Source organism: Oncorhynchus nerka, linkage group LG3 (genome assembly GCF_034236695.1).
Source record: "Oncorhynchus nerka isolate Pitt River linkage group LG3, Oner_Uvic_2.0, whole genome shotgun sequence".
NCBI lineage: Eukaryota > Metazoa > Chordata > Actinopteri > Salmoniformes > Salmonidae > Oncorhynchus > Oncorhynchus nerka.
The window spans coordinates 3,409,517-3,433,966 of NC_088398.1; the positions used below are offsets into that span (position 1 = coordinate 3,409,517).

At 47.6% G+C, this 24,450-nt stretch overlaps 4 protein-coding genes across 5 annotated transcripts in view; all 4 read left to right on the forward strand.

Annotated features, from left to right (window-relative positions):
* Window positions 1-13,303, forward strand: part of LOC115125607 (dual specificity protein kinase CLK2-like) — a 45,493-nt gene extending 32,190 nt beyond the window's left edge. Inside the window, exon 9 of the mRNA XM_065007119.1 lies at window positions 12,233-13,303. The gene's annotated coding sequence lies outside the window, so the exon portion shown is untranslated. The remainder of the gene's footprint in view (window positions 1-12,232) is intronic.
* On the forward strand, window positions 12,857-20,244 carry LOC135563608 (atrophin-1-like). The gene is made up of 5 exons (XM_065006485.1): window positions 12,857-12,865; window positions 13,223-13,434; window positions 14,629-14,655; window positions 17,316-17,385; window positions 20,230-20,244. The coding sequence occupies exons 1-5, from the start codon at window positions 12,857-12,859 to the stop codon at window positions 20,242-20,244; spliced, it is 333 nt and encodes a 110-aa protein (XP_064862557.1).
* LOC115125829 (complexin-3-like) lies at window positions 19,888-23,807 on the forward strand. 2 transcript variants are annotated; one of them, XM_065007129.1, is made up of 4 exons: window positions 19,888-20,124; window positions 20,230-20,715; window positions 20,903-21,005; window positions 22,462-23,807. In XM_065007129.1, the coding sequence occupies exons 2-4, from the start codon at window positions 20,522-20,524 to the stop codon at window positions 22,681-22,683; spliced, it is 519 nt and encodes a 172-aa protein (XP_064863201.1). In that variant the 5' UTR covers window positions 19,888-20,124; window positions 20,230-20,521; the 3' UTR covers window positions 22,684-23,807. The 2 variants fall into 2 exon arrangements, with proteins under 2 accessions (XP_064863201.1, XP_064863204.1); XM_065007132.1 differs by having other exon boundaries at window positions 19,891-20,124; window positions 20,918-21,005.
* Window positions 23,808-24,061: 254 nt separating this feature from the next.
* The window catches only part of LOC115122985 (cytochrome P450 11B, mitochondrial-like), an 18,910-nt gene continuing 18,521 nt past the window's right edge, over window positions 24,062-24,450 (forward strand). Inside the window, exon 1 of the mRNA XM_065007120.1 lies at window positions 24,062-24,450. This exon is cut by the window's right edge and continues 58 nt beyond it. Coding sequence (XP_064863192.1) covers window positions 24,189-24,450 — 262 coding nt within the window. The 5' untranslated portion in view covers window positions 24,062-24,188.

A 24,450-nucleotide genomic window follows, 5' to 3' on the forward strand; every position in this document is an offset into this window, starting at 1 on the left:
TATGGGTAAGTTACCCCTGAGATAAAGACACTCTAACCTGAGACTAGACTGGTACGATAACTCCAAGGCAGGACGATACGTCACAGACCACATTAAACCTCTATGGGTAAGTTACCCCTGAGATAAAGACACTCTAACCTGAGACTAGACTGGTACGATAACTCCAAGGCAGGACGATACGTCACAGACCACATTAAACCTCTATGGGTAAGTTACCCCTGAGATAAAGACACTCTAACCTGAGACTAGACTGGAACGATAACTCCAAGGCAGGACGATACGTCACAGACCACATTAAACCTCTATGGGTAAGTTACCCCTGAGATAAAGACACTCTAACCTGAGACTAGACTGGTACGATAACTCCAAGGCAGGACGATACGTCACAGACCACATTAAACCTCTATGGGTAAGTTACCCCTGAGATAAAGACACTCTAACCTGAGACTAGACTGGTACGATAACTCCAAGGCAGGACGATACGTCACAGACCACATTAAACCTCTATGGGTAAGTTACCCCTGAGATAAAGACACTCTAACCTGAGACTAGACTGGTACGATAACTCCAAGGCAGGACGATACGTCACAGACCACATTAAACCTCTATGGGTAAGTTACCCCTGAGATAAAGACACTCTAACCTGAGACTAGACTGGAACGATAACTCCAAGGCAGGACGATACGTCACAGACCACATTAAACCTCTATGGGTAAGTTACCCCTGAGATAAAGACACTCTAACCTGAGACTAGACTGGAACGATAACTCCAAGGCAGGACGATACGTCACAGACCACATTAAACCTCTATGGGTAAGTTACCCCTGAGATAAAGACACTCTAACCTGAGACTAGACTGGTAACGATAACTCCAAGGCAGGACGATACGTCACAGACCACATTAAACCTCTATGGGTAAGTTACCCCTGAGATAAAGACACTCTAACCTGAGACTAGACTGGTACGATAACTCCAAGGCAGGACGATACGTCACAGACCACATTAAACCTCTATGGGTAAGTTACCCCTGAGATAAAGACACTCTAACCTGAGACTAGACTGGTACGATAACTCCAAGGCAGGACGATACGTCACAGACCACATTAAACCTCTATGGGTAAGTTACCCCTGAGATAAAGACACTCTAACCTGAGACTAGACTGGAACGATAACTCCAAGGCAGGACGATACGTCACAGACCACATTAAACCTCTATGGGTAAGTTACCCCTGAGATAAAGACACTCTAACCTGAGACTAGACTGGTACGATAACTCCAAGGCAGGACGATACGTCACAGACCACATTAAACCTCTATGGGTAAGTTACCCCTGAGATAAAGACACTCTAACCTGAGACTAGACTGGAACGATAACTCCAAGGCAGGACGATACGTCACAGACCACATTAAACCTCTATGGGTAAGTTACCCCTGAGATAAAGACACTCTAACCTGAGACTAGACTGGAACGATAACTCCAAGGCAGGACGATACGTCACAGACCACATTAAACCTCTATGGGTAAGTTACCCCTGAGATAAAGACACTCTAACCTGAGACTAGACTGGTAACGATAACTCCAAGGCAGGACGATACGTCACAGACCACATTAAACCTCTATGGGTAAGTTACCCCTGAGATAAAGACACTCTAACCTGAGACTAGACTGGAACGATAACTCCAAGGCAGGACGATACGTCACAGACCACATTAAACCTCTATGGGTAAGTTACCCCTGAGATAAAGACACTCTAACCTGAGACTAGACTGGAACGATAACTCCAAGGCAGGACGATACGTCACAGACCACATTAAACCTCTATGGGTAAGTTACCCCTGAGATAAAGACACTCTAACCTGAGACTAGACTGGAACGATAACTCCAAGGCAGGACGATACGTCACAGACCACATTAAACCTCTATGGGTAAGTTACCCCTGAGATAAAGACACTCTAACCTGAGACTAGACTGGAACGATAACTCCAAGGCAGGACGATACGTCACAGACCACATTAAACCTCTATGGGTAAGTTACCCCTGAGATAAAGACACTCTAACCTGAGACTAGACTGGTACGATAACTCCAAGGCAGGACGATACGTCACAGACCACATTAAACCTCTATGGGTAAGTTACCCCTGAGATAAAGACACTCTAACCTGAGACTAGACTGGTAACGATAACTCCAAGGCAGGACGATACGTCACAGACCACATTAAACCTCTATGGGTAAGTTACCCCTGAGATAAAGACACTCTAACCTGAGACTAGACTGGTACGATAACTCCAAGGCAGGACGATACGTCACAGACCACATTAAACCTCTATGGGTAAGTTACCCCTGAGATAAAGACACTCTAACCTGAGACTAGACTGGAACGATAACTCCAAGGCAGGACGATACGTCACAGACCACATTAAACCTCTATGGGTAAGTTACCCTGAGATAAAGACACTCTAACCTGAGACTAGACTGGTACGATAACTCCAAGGCAGGACGATACGTCACAGACCACATTAAACCTCTATGGGTAAGTTACCCCTGAGATAAAGACACTCTAACCTGAGACTAGACTGGTACGATAACTCCAAGGCAGGACGATACGTCACAGACCACATTAAACCTCTATGGGTAAGTTACCCCTGAGATAAAGACACTCTAACCTGAGACTAGACTGGTACGATAACTCCAAGGCAGGACGATACGTCACAGACCACATTAAACCTCTATGGGTAAGTTACCCCTGAGATAAAGACACTCTAACCTGAGACTAGACTGGAACGATAACTCCAAGGCAGGACGATACGTCACAGACCACATTAAACCTCTATGGGTAAGTTACCCCTGAGATAAAGACACTCTAACCTGAGACTAGACTGGAACGATAACTCCAAGGCAGGACGATACGTCACAGACCACATTAAACCTCTATGGGTAAGTTACCCCTGAGATAAAGACACTCTAACCTGAGACTAGACTGGTACGATAACTCCAAGGCAGGACGATACGTCACAGACCACATTAAACCTCTATGGGTAAGTTACCCCTGAGATAAAGACACTCTAACCTGAGACTAGACTGGTACGATAACTCCAAGGCAGGACGATACGTCACAGACCACATTAAACCTCTATGGGTAAGTTACCCCTGAGATAAAGACACTCTAACCTGAGACTAGACTGGTACGATAACTCCAAGGCAGGACGATACGTCACAGACCACATTAAACCTCTATGGGTAAGTTACCCCTGAGATAAAGACACTCTAACCTGAGACTAGACTGGAACGATAACTCCAAGGCAGGACGATACGTCACAGACCACATTAAACCTCTATGGGTAAGTTACCCCTGAGATAAAGACACTCTAACCTGAGACTAGACTGGATACGATAACTCCAAGGCAGGACGATACGTCACAGACCACATTAAACCTCTATGGGTAAGTTACCCCTGAGATAAAGACACTCTAACCTGAGACTAGACTGGTACGATAACTCCAAGGCAGGACGATACGTCACAGACCACATTAAACCTCTATGGGTAAGTTACCCCTGAGATAAAGACACTCTAACCTGAGACTAGACTGGTACGATAACTCCAAGGCAGGACGATACGTCACAGACCACATTAAACCTCTATGGGTAAGTTACCCCTGAGATAAAGACACTCTAACCTGAGACTAGACTGGTACGATAACTCCAAGGCAGGACGATACGTCACAGACCACATTAAACCTCTATGGGTAAGTTACCCCTGAGATAAAGACACTCTAACCTGAGACTAGACTGGAACGATAACTCCAAGGCAGGACGATACGTCACAGACCACATTAAACCTCTATGGGTAAGTTACCCCTGAGATAAAGACACTCTAACCTGAGACTAGACTGGAAACGATAACTCCAAGGCAGGACGATACGTCACAGACCACATTAAACCTCTATGGGTAAGTTACCCCTGAGATAAAGACACTCTAACCTGAGACTAGACTGGTACGATAACTCCAAGGCAGGACGATACGTCACAGACCACATTAAACCTCTATGGGTAAGTTACCCCTGAGATAAAGACACTCTAACCTGAGACTAGACTGGACGATAACTCCAAGGCAGGACGATACGTCACAGACCACATTAAACCTCTATGGGTAAGTTACCCCTGAGATAAAGACACTCTAACCTGAGACTAGACTGGTACGATAACTCCAAGGCAGGACGATACGTCACAGACCACATTAAACCTCTATGGGTAAGTTACCCCTGAGATAAAGACACTCTAACCTGAGACTAGACTGGTACGATAACTCCAAGGCAGGACGATACGTCACAGACCACATTAAACCTCTATGGGTAAGTTACCCCTGAGATAAAGACACTCTAACCTGAGACTAGACTGGAACGATAACTCCAAGGCAGGACGATACGTCACAGACCACATTAAACCTCTATGGGTAAGTTACCCCTGAGATAAAGACACTCTAACCTGAGACTAGACTGGAACGATAACTCCAAGGCAGGACGATACGTCACAGACCACATTAAACCTCTATGGGTAAGTTACCCCTGAGATAAAGACACTCTAACCTGAGACTAGACTGGAACGATAACTCCAAGGCAGGACGATACGTCACAGACCACATTAAACCTCTATGGGTAAGTTACCCCTGAGATAAAGACACTCTAACCTGAGACTAGACTGGTACGATAACTCCAAGGCAGGACGATACGTCACAGACCACATTAAACCTCTATGGGTAAGTTACCCCTGAGATAAAGACACTCTAACCTGAGACTAGACTGGTACGATAACTCCAAGGCAGGACGATACGTCACAGACCACATTAAACCTCTATGGGTAAGTTACCCCTGAGATAAAGACACTCTAACCTGAGACTAGACTGGTACGATAACTCCAAGGCAGGACGATACGTCACAGACCACATTAAACCTCTATGGGTAAGTTACCCCTGAGATAAAGACACTCTAACCTGAGACTAGACTGGTACGATAACTCCAAGGCAGGACGATACGTCACAGACCACATTAAACCTCTATGGGTAAGTTACCCCTGAGATAAAGACACTCTAACCTGAGACTAGACTGGAACGATAACTCCAAGGCAGGACGATACGTCACAGACCACATTAAACCTCTATGGGTAAGTTACCCCTGAGATAAAGACACTCTAACCTGAGACTAGACTGGTACGATAACTCCAAGGCAGGACGATACGTCACAGACCACATTAAACCTCTATGGGTAAGTTACCCCTGAGATAAAGACACTCTAACCTGAGACTAGACTGGTACGATAACTCCAAGGCAGGACGATACGTCACAGACCACATTAAACCTCTATGGGTAAGTTACCCCTGAGATAAAGACACTCTAACCTGAGACTAGACTGGTACGATAACTCCAAGGCAGGACGATACGTCACAGACCACATTAAACCTCTATGGGTAAGTTACCCCTGAGATAAAGACACTCTAACCTGAGACTAGACTGGTACGATAACTCCAAGGCAGGACGATACGTCACAGACCACATTAAACCTCTATGGGTAAGTTACCCCTGAGATAAAGACACTCTAACCTGAGACTAGACTGGAACGATAACTCCAAGGCAGGACGATACGTCAGAGACCACATTAAACCTCTATGGGTAAGTTACCCCTGAGATAAAGACACTCTAACCTGAGACTAGACTGGTACGATAACTCCAAGGCAGGACGATACGTCACAGACCATATTAAACCTCTATGGGTAAGTTACCCCTGAGATAAAGACACTAACCTGAGACTAGACTGGTACGATAACTCCAAGGCAGGACGATACGTCACAGACCACATTAAACCTCTATGGGTAAGTTACCCCTGAGATAAAGACACTCTAACCTGAGACTAGACTGGTACGATAACTCCAAGGCAGGACGATACGTCACAGACCACATTAAACCTCTATGGGTAAGTTACCCCTGAGATAAAGACACTCTAACCTGAGACTAGACTGGAACGATAACTCCAAGGCAGGACGATACGTCACAGACCACATTAAACCTCTATGGGTAAGTTACCCCTGAGATAAAGACACTCTAACCTGAGACTAGACTGGAACGATAACTCCAAGGCAGGACGATACGTCACAGACCCCATTAAACCTCTATGGGTAAGTTACCCCTGAGATAAAGACACTCTAACCTGAGACTAGACTGGTACGATAACTCCAAGGCAGGACGATACGTCACAGACCACATTAAACCTCTATGGGTAAGTTACCCCTGAGATAAAGACACTCTAACCTGAGACAAGACTGGTACGATAACTCCAAGACAGGACGATACGTCACAGACCACATTAAACCTCTATGGGTAAGTTACCCCTGAGATAGACACTCTAACCTGAGACTAGACTGGTACGATAACTCCAAGGCAGGACGATACGTCACAGACCACATTAAACCTCTATGGGTAAGTTACCCCTGAGATAAAGACACTCTAACCTGAGACTAGACTGGTACGATAACTCCAAGGCAGGACGATACGTCACAGACCATATTAAACCTCTATGGGTAAGTTACCCCTGAGATAAAGACACTAACCTGAGACTAGACTGGTACGATAACTCCAAGGCAGGACGATACGTCACAGACCACATTAAACCTCTATGGGTAAGTTACCCCTGAGATAAAGACACTCTAACCTGAGACTAGACTGGAACGATAACTCCAAGGCAGGACGATACGTCACAGACCACATTAAACCTCTATGGGTAAGTTACCCCTGAGATAAAGACACTCTAACCTGAGACTGGACTGGAACGATAACTCCAAGGCAGGACGATACGTCACAGACCACATTAAACCTCTATGGGTAAGTTACCCCTGAGATAAAGACACTCTAACCTGAGACTAGACTGGTACGATAACTCCAAGGCAGGACGATACGTCACAGACCACATTAAACCTCTATGGGTAAGTTACCCCTGAGATAAAGACACTCTAACCTGAGACTAGACTGGTACGATAACTCCAAGGCAGGACGATACGTCACAGACCACATTAAACCTCTATGGGTAAGTTACCCCTGAGATAAAGACACTCTAACCTGAGACTAGACTGGAACGATAACTCCAAGGCAGGACGATACGTCAGAGACCACATTAAACCTCTATGGGTAAGTTACCCCTGAGATAAAGACACTCTAACCTGAGACTAGACTGGAACGATAACTCCAAGGCAGGACGATACGTCAGAGACCACATTAAACCTCTATGGGTAAGTTACCCCTGAGATAAAGACACTCTAACCTGAGACTAGACTGGTACGATAACTCCAAGGCAGGACGATACGTCACAGACCACATTAAACCTCTATGGGTAAGTTACCCCTGAGATAAAGACACTCTAACCTGAGACTAGACTGGTACGATAACTCCAAGGCAGGACGATACGTCACAGACCACATTAAACCTCTATGGGTAAATTACCCCTGAGATAAAGACACTCTAACCTGAGACTAGACTGGTACGATAACTCCAAGGCAGGACGATACGTCACAGACCACATTAAACCTCTATGGGTAAGTTACCCCTGAGATAAAGACACTCTAACCTGAGACTAGACTGGTACGATAACTCCAAGGCAGGACGATACGTCACAGACCACATTAAACCTCTATGGGTAAGTTACCCCTGAGATAAAGACACTCTAACCTGAGACTAGACTGGAACGATAACTCCAAGGCAGGACGATACGTCACATACCACATTAAACCTCTATGGGTAAGTTACCCCTGAGATAAAGACACTCTAACCTGAGACTAGACTGGAACGATAACTCCAAGGCAGGACGATACGTCACAGACCACATTAAACCTCTATGGGTAAGTTACCCCTGAGATAAAGACACTCTAACCTGAGACAAGACTGGTATGATAACTCCAAGGCAGGACGATACGTCACAGACCACATTAAACCTCTATGGGTAAGTTACCCCTGAGATAAAGACACTCTAACCTGAGACTAGACTGGTACGATAACTCCAAGGCAGGACGATACGTCACAGACCACATTAAACCTCTATGGGTAAGTTACCCCTGAGATAAAGACACTCTAACCTGAGACTAGACTGGTACGATAACTCCAAGGCAGGACGATACGTCACAGACCACATTAAACCTCTATGGGTAAGTTACCCCTGAGATAAAGACACTCTAACCTGAGACTAGACTGGTACGATAACTCCAAGGCAGGACGATACGTCACAGACCACATTAAACCTCTATGGGTAAGTTACCCCTGAGATAAAGACACTCTAACCTGAGACTAGACTGGAACGATAACTCCAAGGCAGGACGATACGTCACAGACCATATTAAACCTCTATGGGTAAGTTACCCCTGAGATAAAGACACTCTAACCTGAGACTAGACTGGAACGATAACTCCAAGGCAGGACGATACGTCAGAGACCACATTAAACCTCTATGGGTAAGTTACCCCTGAGATAAAGACACTCTAACCTGAGACTAGACTGGTACGATAACTCCAAGGCAGGACGATACGTCACAGACCATTAAACCTCTATGGGTAAGTTACCCCTGAGATAAAGACACTAACCTGAGACTAGACTGGTAACGATAACTCCAAGGCAGGACGATACGTCACAGACCACATTAAACCTCTATGGGTAAGTTACCCCTGAGATAAAGACACTCTAACCTGAGACTAGACTGGTACGATAACTCCAAGGCAGGACGATACGTCACAGACCACATTAAACCTCTATGGGTAAGTTACCCCTGAGATAAAGACACTCTAACCTGAGACTAGACTGGTACGATAACTCCAAGGCAGGACGATACGTCACAGACCACATTAAACCTCTATGGGTAAGTTACCCCTGAGATAAAGACACTCTAACCTGAGACTAGACTGGAACGATAACTCCAAGGCAGGACGATACGTCACATACCACATTAAACCTCTATGGGTAAGTTAGCCCTGAGATAAAGACACTCTAACCTGAGACTAGACTGGAACGATAACTCCAAGGCAGGACGATACGTCACAGACCACATTAAACCTCTATGGGTAAGTTACCCCTGAGATAAAGACACTCTAACCTGAGACAAGACTGGTATGATAACTCCAAGGCAGGACGATACGTCACAGACCACATTAAACCTCTATGGGTAAGTTACCCCTGAGATAAAGACACTCTAACCTGAGACTAGACTGGTACGATAACTCCAAGGCAGGACGATACGTCACAGACCACATTAAACCTCTATGGGTAAGTTACCCCTGAGATAAAGACACTCTAACCTGAGACTAGACTGGTACGATAACTCCAAGGCAGGACGATACGTCACAGACCACATTAAACCTCTATGGGTAAGTTACCCCTGAGATAAAGACACTCTAACCTGAGACTAGACTGGTACGATAACTCCAAGGCAGGACGATACGTCACAGACCACATTAAACCTCTATGGGTAAGTTACCCCTGAGATAAAGACACTCTAACCTGAGACTAGACTGGAACGATAACTCCAAGGCAGGACGATACGTCACAGACCATATTAAACCTCTATGGGTAAGTTACCCCTGAGATAAAGACACTCTAACCTGAGACTAGACTGGAACGATAACTCCAAGGCAGGACGATACGTCAGAGACCACATTAAACCTCTATGGGTAAGTTACCCCTGAGATAAAGACACTCTAACCTGAGACTAGACTGGTACGATAACTCCAAGGCAGGACGATACGTCACAGACCATATTAAACCTCTATGGGTAAGTTACCCCTGAGATAAAGACACTAACCTGAGACTAGACTGGTACGATAACTCCAAGGCAGGACGATACGTCACAGACCACATTAAACCTCTATGGGTAAGTTACCCCTGAGATAAAGACACTCTAACCTGAGACTAGACTGGTACGATAACTCCAAGGCAGGACGATACGTCAGAGACCACATTAAACCTCTATGGGTAAGTTACCCCTGAGATAAAGACACTCTAACCTGAGACTAGACTGGTACGATAACTCCAAGGCAGGACGATACGTCACAGACCACATTAAACCTCTATGGGTAAGTTACCCCTGAGATAAAGACACTCTAACCTGAGACTAGACTGGAACGATAACTCCAAGGCAGGACGATACGTCACAGACCACATTAAACCTCTATGGGTAAGTTACCCCTGAGATAAAGACACTCTAACCTGAGACTAGACTGGTACGATAACTCCAAGGCAGGACGATACGTCACAGACCACATTAAACCTCTATGGGTAAGTTACCCCTGAGATAAAGACACTCTAACCTGAGACTAGACTGGAACGATAACTCCCAAGGCAGGACGATACGTCACAGACCACATTAAACCTCTATGGGTAAGTTACCCCTGAGATAAAGACACTCTAACCTGAGACTAGACTGGTACGATAACTCCAAGGCAGGACGATACGTCACAGACCACATTAAACCTCTATGGGTAAGTTACCCCTGAGATAAAGACACTCTAACCTGAGACTAGACTGGAACGATAACTCCAAGGCAGGACGATACGTCACAGAACACATTAAACCTCTATGGGTAAGTTACCCCTGAGATAAAGACACTCTAACCTGAGACTAGACTGGAACGATAACTCCAAGGCAGGACGATACGTCACAGACCACATTAAACCTCTATGGGTAAGTTACCCCTGAGATAGACACTCTAACCTGAGACTAGACTGGTACGATAACTCCAAGGCAGGACGATACGTCACAGACCACATTAAACCTCTATGGGTAAGTTACCCCTGAGATAAAGACACTCTAACCTGAGACTAGACTGGTACGATAACTCCAAGGCAGGACGATACGTCACAGACCACATTAAACCTCTATGGGTAAGTTACCCCTGAGATAAAGACACTAACCTGAGACTGGACTGGTAAAGCCTTAGATACTTGGCACCTAAAGACACCCGTCTCAACGTCAACAGTGAGGAGGCGACTCCGGGATGCTGGCCTTCTAGGCAGAGCTCCTCTGTCCAGTGTCTGTGTTCTTTTGCCCATCTTAATCTTTTCTTTTTATTGGCCAGTCTGAGATATGGCTTTTTCTTTGCAACTCTGCCTAGAAGCCCAGCATCCCGGAGTCGCCTCTTCACTGTTGACGTGGAGACTGGTGTTTTGCGGGTACTATTTAATGAAGCTGCCAGTTGAGGACTTGTGAGGCATTTGTTTCTCAAACTAGACACTCTAACGTACTTGTCCTCTTGCTCAGTTGTGCACCGGGGCCTCCCACTCCTCTTTCTATTCTGGTTAGTGCCAGTTTGAGCTGTTCTGTGAAGGGAGTAGTACACAACGTTGTACGAGATCTTCCATTTCTTGGCGATTTCTCGCGTGAAATACCCTTCATTTCTCAGAACAAGAATAGACTGATGAGTTTCAGAAGAAAGGTCTTTGTTTCTGGACATTTTGAGCCTGTAATCGAACCCACAAATGCTGATGCTCCAGATACTCAACTAGTCTAAAGAAGGCCAGTCTTATTGCTTCTTTAATCAGAACTACAGTTTTCAGCTATAATAACATAATTGCAAAAGGGTTTTCTAATGATCAAGTAGCCTTTTAAAAGGATAAACTTGGATTAGCTAACACAACATGCCATTTTTAATTTAATTTTTTAATTTGACCTTTATTTAACCAGGCAAGTCAGTTAAGAACACATTATTATTTTCAATGACGGCCTGGGAACAGTGGGTTAACTGCCTGTTCAGGGGCTGAACGACAGATTTGTCAGCTCGGGGGTTTGAACTCGCAACCTTTCGGTTACTAGTCCAACGCTCTAACCACTAGTCTACGCTGCCGCCCCATTGGAACACAGGAGTGATGGTTGCTGATAATGGGCCTCTGTACGCCTATGTAGATATTCCATAAAAATCAGTCGTTTCCAGCTACAATAGTTATTTACAACGTTAACAATGTCAACACTGTATTTCTGATCAATTTGATGTTATTTTAATGGACAAAAATGTGCTTTTCTTTCAAAAACAAGGACATTTCTAAGTGACCCCAAACTTTTGAACGGTAGTGTAGATGCCTTAGATACTTGACACCTGAATATACCCTCTAACCTGAGACTGTACATAGATACCTTAGATAACTTCAGAGAAAATACATGATCCTTATTGATGTCTTTGTGTTAATTGAACCCCTCCTCTCTCTCTCTACTTCAGAGATACCGGTTATCAGAAGCTAAGGAGCATCATCAGTTCTTTGACCTGTTGGAGAAGATGCTGGAGTACGAGCCCTCCAAACGCCTCTCTCTCTCTCTCCTCCGCCCTCCGCCACCCCATCTACCTACCACTCCGTAGGGGCAGCAAGGCCTGGGAGAGCACGCGGAACATCTGCCGATGACCCCTGACCTTTAACCCTTGACATGGATGCGAGGAAGGACAGCCCAACCATGCCATACAACGTGCCATTGTAATGTGTCAGGAAGTCGTGCTTTGTGACAAATTGGTGTCCGGAATCCCTGTGTATTATGAGGGAAATAGGCTAATCTGACCTCAGTGTCTGGGGCAAATGTATCATTCTCCACCTTTAACATAAAAAATGGAATGGAGAGAGTCTGTCACTTCTCTTCAGGGTTTGATTCAGTGGAGGCTGCAGAGGGGAGGACAGGCTCATAATAATGGCTGGAACGGAGTGAATGGAATGGCATCAAACCAGGTGTTTGATGTATTTGATATCATTCTACTCATTTTGCTCCATCCCTCCTCCCCTCATTTTGCTCCTCCCTAATTATGGTGCAACCAATCTCCTGTGGTTTGATTGGCAGTGTCCTTATGCTGATTAACATGCATTATGTATGTAGAGCACACTGTTTTAACTTCAGCATAACATTACACACACACACACTCTCTCTATCTATTACAGTTTTATTTTTGTAACGACGCTGTAACTGGAGATAGTTGTTGACACTTTTGTTTATGAGTTGTATAAACTGTTTATTAATCTATAATAATGACCTCTTCTACTGTTGCATTTGCACAGATGGGCTCATTGCTCCCTACAACACGCACGCACACACACACACACACACACACACACACACATTTATTTTTGTAACACTAACTGGAAATATTGGTGGAATGACTTGAATAAATGGTTTATTTATGGTGCTATAATAATATGAACCCTTCTACTGATATATATCCTACTAGCTGAATCACACAGACTCCAACACACCACCCTGTGCTCCATTTGGACCCTGGCCTCAGAATTTGATTTATTGCAAGCTTAGTAGGGAGCATGGTCATAAGGCTATATACTGTAGGTATGTGAGAGAGAGCAAGTGGAAGAACAAGGGAGGGAGAGAGAGAGAGAGAGAAGAAGAGGAAGAGAAAAAGAGAGAGCGAGAGGAAGAGGAAGAGAAAAAGAGAGAGAGGAAGAGAAAAAGAGAGAGGAAGAGGAAGGGAGCGAGAGAGGAAGAGGAAGAGAGAGAGAGGAAGAGAAAAAGAGAGAGCGAGAGGAAGAGAAAAAGAGAGAGAGAGAGGAAGAGGAAGAGAAAAAGAGGAAGGGAGCAAGAGAGGAAGAGAGAGAGAGTCTTGACGAGTTTTTTTTCTTCAGCCTTGGCAGTGCTGAGAGGTGGCTTTAAGGCAGTGCTGAGAGGTGGCTTTAAGGCAGTGCTGAGAGGTGGCTTTAAGGCAGTGCTGAGAGGTGGCTTTAAGGCAGTGCTGAGAGGTGGCTTTAAGGCAGTGCTGAGAGGTGGCTTTAAGGCAGTGTGTTGGTGTCTGTCTGTATGAGACCCTTCTTCCAGAATGGTGTGAGTTACTTGTAGGGCTGATCCAAATGTGTGTGAGTGTGTGTGTTTTCCCTTTTCTTGGCAGTGCTGAACATAAGCTCAGTCTGAAAGTCAACATACGGTGCTAATGTGTGTGAATCAGGATAACATTCAAGTTGAGTGAGACCTCACCGGTATATATCTGAGTGTAGAGAGAGTCACTGAAGGAGGAAGTGTGTGTGAGTCAGCCCATGGTAATTCACACACACTAACATTAGACAGCCCTGTTATTGTACTGGTCTGAAAGGAATGACCTTAGCACATCCCTGACCTGTGCATGTGTATAAGAAAAAAAGAGGGAAAAACAGAGAGTGTGTTTGTTTGTGTGTGTGTGTCTGTTCTGGTCAGGCTGGCCGCCCTTCACATGCTGGACACTGATCCACAGTGGAATCCCTTAAGAAGCTCAGACAGCAGTGATTCTGGAAGCTCCAACACACATGCACCACAGGAGGTTGGTGGTACCTTAACTGGGGAGGACAGGATCGTGGTAATGTCTGGAGCGGAATACGGGGAATGGTATCAAATACATTGAACACGTGGTTTCCATTTGTCTGTTCCAGCCATTATTATGAGCCGTCCTCCCCTCAGCAGCCTCCACTGACATACACACTTTACACCCTGCTAACCGTCCACCTTCCTCCTGGCTATAAATGACTCACTACCACTCCTGACCTACTGGACTCCTTAATGTCTTGCTGTCCCATGTGTCCCTGTACTCTGTCTTACCCCCAGCCCCCCCACCCTCCTTAATGTCTTGCTGTCCCATGTGTCCCTGTACTCTGTCTTACCCCCAGCCCCCCCACCCTCCTTAATGTCTTGCTGTCCCATGTGTCCCTGTACTCTGTCTTACCCCCCACCCTCCTTAATGTCTTGCTGTCCCATGTGTCCCTGTACTCTGTCTTACCCCCCACCCTCCTTAATGTCTTGCTGTCCCATGTGTCCCTGTACTCTGTCTTACCCCCCACCCTCCTTAATGTCTTGCTGTCCCATGTGTCCCTGTACTCTGTCTTACCCCCCACCCTCCTTAATGTCTTGCTGTCCCATGTGTCCCTGTACTCTGTCTTACCCCCCACCCTCCTTAATGTCTTGCTGTCCCATGTGTCCCTGTACTCTGTCTTACCCCCCACCCTCCTTAATGTCTTGCTGTCCCATGTGTCCCTGTACTCTGTCTTACCCCCCACCCTCCTTAATGTCTTGCTGTCCCATGTGTCCCTGTACTCTGTCTTACCCCAGCCCCCCACCCTCCTTAATGTCTTGCTGTCCCATGTGTCCCTGTACTCTGTCTTACCCCCAGCCCCCCACCCTCCTTAATGTCTTGCTGTCCCATGTGTCCCTGTACTCTGTCTTACCCCCCACCCTCCTTAATGTCTTGCTGTCCCATGTGTCCCTGTACTCTGTCTTACCCCAGCCCCCCAGCCCCCCACCCTCCTTAATGTCTTGCTGTCCCATGTGTCCCTGTACTCTGTCTTACCCCAGCCCCCCAGCCCCCCACCCTCCTTATGTTTGCTTGATGTTTTTTGTCATTTTCTGTCTGCTGTCTCTGTTTCTCTCTTCTTGATTTCTCTGTTGTCTCTTGTCTTATTATTATTATTATGTTGTTGTTGTTGTTTTGTAAAGTGTGTTGTGACTTTGTTAAATGCACTTTAAATAAAAACAATTACAAACACATTACACAGTTTGTATAACATCTATCTTTATCATGAAAGTTCCCATGTAACTACTATTCTCCTCACAGTAGTTTCTAAGTATTATGTCCCTCTAAAGACACTGTAGTGTCCCTACCCAGCATCTGTGTGGTACATTGAAAGGTGTTAACGTTGCCCGTTGACTTATCTCACCCTCTGTGGCAGTAGGATGTCGTCAGTTTCAAATTTCTCCCCCTAACGGGTATAATTATTGAAGAGCTGGTCCTGAGTCTGTGCATATGGATCTGTGACAGAGGGGCTGTGGGGGCTCTCCTCCATCTCGTTAAGGAATTAATGGTGTCCTCATCTGTCACAAACCAAGGCCCAGGGGTTGGAGGTGAAGAGGGGGAGGGGAGTGGAGAGGGGAGAGGGGGAGGGGAGTGGAAAGGGGAGGTTGGATTGACTGGGAGATGGCGAACCTTGGGGGCCCCACACACACTCTCTCCCTCCATTCCCCATGTCCTGTCTAATATGTCCGGGCTGAGCTTGAACTGTACAGATCTACTATCTTAATTTCATCACTATGTTGTTGCAGAGCATCTTCCTGCCCAGCAGGAAATGCAAACTTGCTTCTAAAGTTTGTAATTCCCACTTAAATATGTCAGATTTGATTTTCCCTAATGTCCAATGTATTAATCCCTACAAAATTGTCCATTAATTATAATCCACATAATAACTCACATTTCCTGATGCTGAAGGATCATTTTCCTGCTGTGAGAAACTGGTCAAATGAAGATACTGTAGCAATTCCTGATGCAGCAGGAGAAGATGAATGGACACCAAGACAAAGGGAACAGCTGGCCACCTGATGTCCTTCTCAGGGTTCTGTCAGAGATTTATGTCTCCTTTCGTTGTGTTTTTAGTTTGTGTAATGTTATAGACACACACATCTACCCATACACACACCTACACACACATACTCGTGTGCATTCCTGTCACACATCCTAGCATGCCTGGCACTAGCCACACGGCTAGTAAACCAGACTCTCTGTGTCCTGACAGCTACTCTTTCTGTTCGTCTCACAACAGACCTGAGATAAACAGGGGTCATATCTCTTCTTTCAATGCTCTCTACTCCCTCACCATCCCTCCATCCATCCCTCCATCCCTCCCATACCTCCATCCCCCATCCCTCAATCCATCCCTCCATCCCTCCCATCCCTCCATTCCTCCATCCATCCCTCCCAATTCTCCATCCCTCCCATACCTCCGTCCCTCCGATCCCTCCTTCCCATCCATCCCTCCATCCCTCCCATACCTCCATCCCACCATCCCTCCCATCCCTCCATCCCTCCCATACCTCCATCCCACCATCCCTCCCATACCTCCATCCCTCCCATACCTCCATCCCACCATCCCTCCCATACCTCCATCCCTCCCATACCTTCATACCTCCATTCCTCCCATACCTTCATACCTCCATTCCTCCCATACCTTCATACCTCCATTCCTCCCATACCTTCATACCTCCATTCCTCCCATACCTTCATACCTCCATTCCTCCCATACCTCCATTCCTCCCATACCTTCATACCTCCATTCCTCCCATACCTTCATACCTCCATTCCTCCCATACCTTCATACCTCCATTCCTCCCATCCCTCCCATCCCTCCCATCCCTCCAGCCCTCCATCCCTCCCATACCTCCATACCTCCATCCCTCCCATACCTCCATACCTCCATCCCTCCCATACCTCCATCCCTCCCATACCTCCATACCTCCATCCCTCCCATACCTCCCTCCCATACCTCCATACCTCCATCCCTCCCATACCTCCATCCCTCCCATACCTCCATACCTCCATCCCTCCAGCCCTCCATCCCTCCATGCCTCCATACCTCCGACCCTCCCATCCCTCCTTCCCATCCATCCCTCCATCCCTCCCATACCTCCATCCCTCCCATCCCTCCCATACCTCCCATACCTCCATCCCTCCCATACCTCCATCCCTCCCATACCTCCATCCCTCCCATACCTCCCATACCTCCATCCCTCCCATACCTCCATACCTCCATCCCTCCCATACTTCCATCCCTCCCATACCTCCATCCCTCCCATCCCTCCCATACCTCCATGCCTCCATACCTCCATCCCTCCCATCCCTCCAGCCCTCCATCCCTCCCATACCTCCATACATCCATCCCTCCCCCTCCATCTGTCCCTCCATCCCTCTCATCCCTCCATACCTCCTTCCCTCCATCCCTCCTCCCCGCCATCCCTCCTCACCTCCATCTGTCCCTCCATCCCTCACATCCCTCCATACCTCCTCCCCTCCATCCCTCCTCCCCTCCATCTGTCCCTCCATCCCTCCCATCCCTCCATACCTCCTCCTCTCCATCTGTCCCTCCATACCTCCATTCCTCCTCCCCTCCATCTGTCCCTCCATCCCTCCCATCCCTCCATACCTCCTCACCTCCATACCTCCTCCCCTCCATCAATCTTTCCCTCCATCTGTCCCTCCATCCCTCCCATCCCTCCATACCTCCTCCCCTCCATCAATCTTTCCCTCCATCTGTCCCTCCATCCCTCCCATCCCTCCCATCCCTCCATACCTCCATACCTCCTCCCCTCCATCTGTCCCTCCATCCCTCCCATCCCTCCTTCCCTCCACCTCTCCTCCCCTCCATCTGTACCTCCTTCCCTCCATCCCTCCCATCCCTCCATACCTACTTCCCTCCATACCTCCTCCCCTCCATCTGTCCCTCCTTCCCTCCATCCCTCCCATCCCTCCATACCTACTTCCCTCCATACCTCCTCCCCTCCACCTGTCCCTCCACCCCTCCCATCCTTCCATACCTCCTCCCCTCCATCCCTCCTCCCCTCCATCTGTCCCTCCATCTGTCCCTCCATACCTCCTCCCCTCCATCTGTCCCTCCATCTGTCCCTCCATACCTCCTCCCCTCCATCCCTCCTCCCCTCCATCTGTCCCTCCATCTGTCCCTCCATACCTCCTCCCCTCCATCTGTACCTCCATCCCGCCATCCCTCCATCTGTCCCTCCATACCTCCTCCCCTCCATCCCTCCTCCCCTCCATCTGTCCCTCCATCTGTCCCTCCATACCTCCTCCCCTCCATCTGTCCCTCCATACCTCCTCCCCTCCATCCCTCCTCCCCTCCATCTTTCCCTCTATCTGTCCCTCCATACCTCCTCCCCTCCATCTGTACCTCCATCCCTCCATCCCTCCATCTGTCCCTCCATACCTCCTCCCCTCCATCCCTCCTCCCCTCCATCTGTCCCTCCATCTGTCCCTCCATACCTCCTCCCCTACATCTGTCCCTCCACCCCTCCCATCCTTCCATACCTCCTCCCTCCTCCCCTCCATCCCTCCTCCCCTCCATCCCTCCATACCTCCTCCCCTCCATCCCTCCATACCTCCTCCCCTCCATCTGTACCTCCATCCCTCCATCCCGCCCATCCCTCCATACCTCCTTCCCTCCATACCTCCTCCCCTCCATCTGTACCTCCATACCTCCTTCCCTCCATCCCTCCACCCCTCTCATCCCTCCATCCTTCCCTTTCCATCACCTGTTCTCTCTATCTGCTGTGTCTGAGTACCTGGAATGACTTGCCCTGTCAGTCTCAGGTGGTTTACATAAGCAACAAATTGGGGAAACGGCTGCAGAGTGCACACTGTTCTGTTTCCAAGCCTGTTGAAGATCCATAATGGTTGACGTGGTGCTGTTTGAGACTAGAACAGAATCTAGAATATGAGAAGACATTGTCCTTTTTCCTCATTCCTGCCCCTTTTGCTGGATGGTCTTCAGATCAGTATGTAGTAACTACTGTCTTCTGCTCTGAACACAGACTGCTGTCTCATACTGCCAGACTGACTTTCCCTCACGCCGTCTATCTCTCTCTGTCTGCCTCTATATTCCCGTCCATCCATCTCCCATTATCTACTGAACTCAGAGCCCTTCCATCCATCTGGCCTGTCTTAAACCTCCACCGTCATCCTGATCACAGCTGGTTAAACCTGATCGAAGATCACTTTGTCTTTCTGCCTTCTAATGGTTGGAGATTGGGTATTGGGATTGCATAAACTGATCCCAGACCTGTGCTTAGGGCATCGTCTACTTAGAAGGCGTGAGGGATGTTAACTTGTTGGAACTTTTGAAAGGTAATAATACCCTGCCATCCTTTCTGTTTGTCACACAAGCACACAGTCAGTCAGGAGAGTCTAACCCAACATGACATCAGCTAATGTGTCTCTAAGTCTACTTCATACACAGGGTGCAGTCCCTGTTTCTGCTAACGGGATTCCCCTCGTTAAGTCCATAAGGAGGTCATCTCAAGGGGGGGGGTTAATAGTAAAGAGGGAGGGGTATAGAGGATGAGGGGGGAATGGGATGAATAGTAGATCCTCAGGGAGGAAAGCTGTTATTTTCACCTGAGAGGGCAATAGAACACACAGCACAAGGGGTGGAGGAGAGCAGGAAGAACTTTGTCTGTGGGGTTGCTCTTCTCATTGCCTTCAGTTGACCTCAAGGCTTTGTGGAACTGGACTATGGGACACGGTTAGCTACAGTATATGGCCTCTGGCTGAAGCTCTAAGGACTTTATGGGTGTTTGAGGCTCAGGCCTACTGTGGATGTCTGGGTAAGGAAGTACTGGACTGTGCTTGTTGTGTGTGTCTGTCTGAAACGCTGCACATGTTGTCTGGGTGTAATCTCTAACTGCCTGTCTGTGTCCTTGTCCTTGCAGGTACTGAGCCCCTGAGTCATTGTCTATGAATACACTGGCTGTCTGTACTGTAGTGAGTGGGTCCAAGCCAGCTAACCTCAAGGAGGAAGATGTGGGAGATGCGCACAGACACAAACATATGTCCTACAGAACATGAATGAAAAAGGACACTTTTTGATGCTTCTGAGTGTGAAGTAACACACAGGTTACACTACAGAGAGTTCTGGACTTACTCTCCCTTTCTCTCTCTCTCTCTCTCTCTCTCTCTCTCTCACACACACACACACACACACTAACACACACCCCCTGAGACATGGATACTATGGTGAAGCAGTCTCTGGTGGTGCCCATGAAGAAGCTGTCCAGCTGTGTGACAGGAGTGAAGGAGAGAGAGGTGTGGGCCAGGCGCAGGGCCAAGAGGGGGACAGGAGGAGTAAAGAGCAGCCCTCCACGGACGGGACAGACCTCCGTCACACGCTCCTACCAAACTGACCTGGAGAAGGAGAGGTGAGTGACCGCAGACATAACTACAACATGACCACTGTGGTCAATGTGGAGATTAGAAACAACACCATGAGGAGATTATGGATGAAAACCAGCTTGGTAACAGACAGGTTGGGGGTTGGCGGTGACGGGTTTTAGGGCAGGGATGTATTTATGTTTGTGTGTGTGTCTGTCTATGTGTTACATGTAGTTGTGTTGATTCCAGGATGCTGAGGGAAGCCCTGAATGCTCAGAAGCACGCAGAGAGAGCCGCCATGAGGGATCACTTCAGGAAGAAGTACCAGCTCTCCAAGGCTAGTGTGTTGCATTAGCAGAACAAATTATACCCCTATCTCCTAGCCCTTAGCCCCTATCTCCTAGCCCCTATCTCCTATCTCCTAGCCCCTATCTCCTAGCCCCTATCTCATAGCCCCTATTTCCTAGCCCTTATCTCCTAGCCCCTATCTCCTATCTCCTAGCCCCTATCTCCTAGCCCCTATCTCCTATCCCCTATCTTCTAGCCCATATCTCCTATCTCCTATCTCCTAGCCCCTAGTCCCTATCTCATAGATCCTATCTCCTAGCCCCTAGCTCCTATCTCCTAGACCCTATCTCCTAGCCCATATCTCCTAGCCCCTAGCTCCTATCTCCTAGCTCCTATCTCCTAGCCCCTAGCCCCTATCTCCTAGCCCCTATCTCCTAGACCTATCTCCTAGCCCCTAGCCCCTATCTCCTATCTCCTATCTCCTAGCCCCTAGCCCCTATCTCCTATACCCTATCTCCTAGCCCCTAGCTCCTATCTCCTAGCCCCTATCTCCTAGCCCCTAGCCCCTATCTCCTAGCCCCTAGCCCATATATCCTAGCCCCTATCTCCTAGACCCTATGTCCTATCTCCTAGCCCCTATCTCCTAGCCCCTAGCCCCTATCTCCTAGTCCCTAGCCCCTATCTCCTAGCCCCTATCTCCTAGCCCCTAGCCCCTAGCCCCTATCTCCTATCTCCTAGCCCCTATCTCCTAGCCCCTAGCCCCTATCTCCTAGCCCCTAGCCCCTATCTCCTAGCCCCTATCTCCTATCCCCTATCTCCTAGCCCCTATCTCCTAGCCCCTAGCCCCTATCTCCTAGACCCTATCTCCTATCTCCTAGCCCCTAGCCCCTATCTCCTATACCCTATCTCCTAGCCCCTAGCTCCTATCTCCTAGCCCCTATCTCCTAGCCCCTAGCCCCTATCTCCTAGTCCCTAGCCCCTATCTCCTAGCCCCTATCTCCTATACCATATGTCCTAGCCCCTAGCCCCTATCTCCTATCTCATATCTCCTATCTCCTAGCCCCTATCTCCTAGCCCCTATCTCCTAGCCCCTAGCCCCTATCCCCTAGCCCCTAGCCCCTATCTCCTATCTCCTAGCCCCTATCTCCTAGCCCCTAGCCCCTATCTCCTAGCCCCTAGCCCCTATCTCCTATCCCCTATCTCCTAGCCCCTAGCCCCTATCTCCTATCTCCTATCTCCTAGCCCCTATCTCCTATCCCCTAGCCCCTAGCCCCTATCTCCTAGACCCTATCTCCTAGCCCCTAGCCCCTAGCCCCATACACATAACCATTAAAGCAGTGCTGTTTCACCATTTATCTGTCTGGCATCATCCCAGTTATGATACTGACCATGTTTCTTACTTCGGGGATTTGAGACTGAAGTTAAAAATGGCAGGACTATATTTAAAGTGTATTTTTTCCTCGTCACCCTACCCCTCTCTTCCCAACTCTCTTCCCAACCCCCAGAGTTCCAAGGACACCAGCCACCTGAGTGCTGCGCAAGGGAAAGTGGCACTCCCCCGTCAACTGGCTAAACTGATTGGTCCTGAGACCCCGGCCAAGGACGATGGCTACAGCCTGCTGAGTGCCTTCCAAGGTCTCAACTTCAACATAGGGATGCTTGGAGGCAAGCAGACCAAGTCGTCCACTCCAATGTCAGTCAACGGAGAGGCCTGCAAAGTCATGTGATCAAAGAGAACATACTAGATACTACACAGAATCAACCTGCAACATGCTAAAAACATGCATTATGCCTAAATGATGAAGAATAACATTTTAACACAACGTAGTAGCAGATTGGAGGGCGAACACATTGGCAGACGACTTTGTCACAGTTGCTCCTCTATCCCTTTATCTCCTTATCTGTCTTTAACTCTCTCTCAATTCAATTCAATTCAATTCAAGGGCTTTATTGGCATGGGAAACATGTGTTAACATTGCCAAAGCAAGTGAGGTAGATAATATATAAAGTGAATATATAAAGTGAAATAAACAATAAAAATTAACAGTAAACATTACACATACAGAAGTTTCAAAACAATAAAGACATTACAAATGGCATATTATATATATACAGTGTTTTAACAGTGTACAAATACATTAGCATAAAACAAATTTGCATACATTTGCATAAATATGGGTTGTATTTACAATGGTGTTTGATCTTCACTGGTTGCCCTTTTCTCGTGGCAACATGTCACAAATCTTGCTGCTGTGATGGCACACTGACTGTTGTATTTCACCCAGTAGATATGGGAGTTTATCAAAATTGGATTTGTTTTCGAATTCTTTGTGGATCTGTGTAATCTGAGGGAAATATGTCTCTCTAATATGGTCATACATTGAGCAGGAGGTTTCTTTCTCTCACTCCACCCCCCCTATCTCTCTCACTCTCTCTTGCTGAGTTATCTGCTGATCAGACTGTTGACAATAGAGCCAGGCTGTGAGGATGACTCGTCAGGGGAAATGACGTCATCCCTGTGTCACTGATAGTAGGACATGGCTGTCATTGTTACTATTTGCATAGAACTGGTCTGGACCATACAGGAACTAACTGGATGAAACTGGACTGTACCTGTTTCAGATCATTAGGCCCATTTGGGGCCCACACACACAGGGAAGTAACCCGAACAAGATTATAACCTTAAGTGTTGTTTTCACATTTACTTCAGTTCTTAGTTCCCAAATATTTGTCCTGTTAATCTTCGTTTTGTACATAACCTTTGACTTTTGTGGTGTATATAAGTCAAACGCTGTCCTTATTATGTTGTTACAAAGAAACTGTTAATAAAGACTAGTTTGGTACTGACGTACTACAGAGATGTGTGTGTGTGACTGTAGGTGTGTGTGAGTGTGTGTTCCTGCATGTCTGTGTGTGACTATGAGTGTTTGTGACTGTGTGCGCGTGTGTTAATCCTACACCATTCTGACATTTTTGTTGTGCTGTTTCTCTTGAACTTTGACCTTCTGAGACATAAATCATCACCTCTATCAGCTCTATGAGAGATGGAGGACAAACAGGCGAAGGAGGAGAGGAGGGAGGGATGGAGGGATGGAGCAATAATTGAGAAGAAAAAAGCACATTTGCGCTGTAGAGAGTGGAGAGTAGTGGTGAAGCTATGAGAGTCTGTGAGGGTCATCCCTACCTCAGACCATGTGGAGTGTATCTGTGAGGGTCATCCCTACCTCAGACCATGTGGAGTGTATCTATGAGCCCGTCCGTGTTCCAGGGGATGTGTGTGTCCGTGCGACAAGCAGCGTGTGTGAGGATACAGAGGGGGATGTGTGTGTGTCCGGCGGGGACAGTGGCAGGGCGCGGTGTGGAGGGGGTAACCCCCGCCAGAGGGGGTCCTGCGGGGAGGGGTGGAGGTAGAGGGCTGAGGCGGTTTGAGGAGATCCCCCACACGGGCAGCAGTGGCTGGCTCAACCTGGTGAAGTTCTGGAGAGAAGACAGAT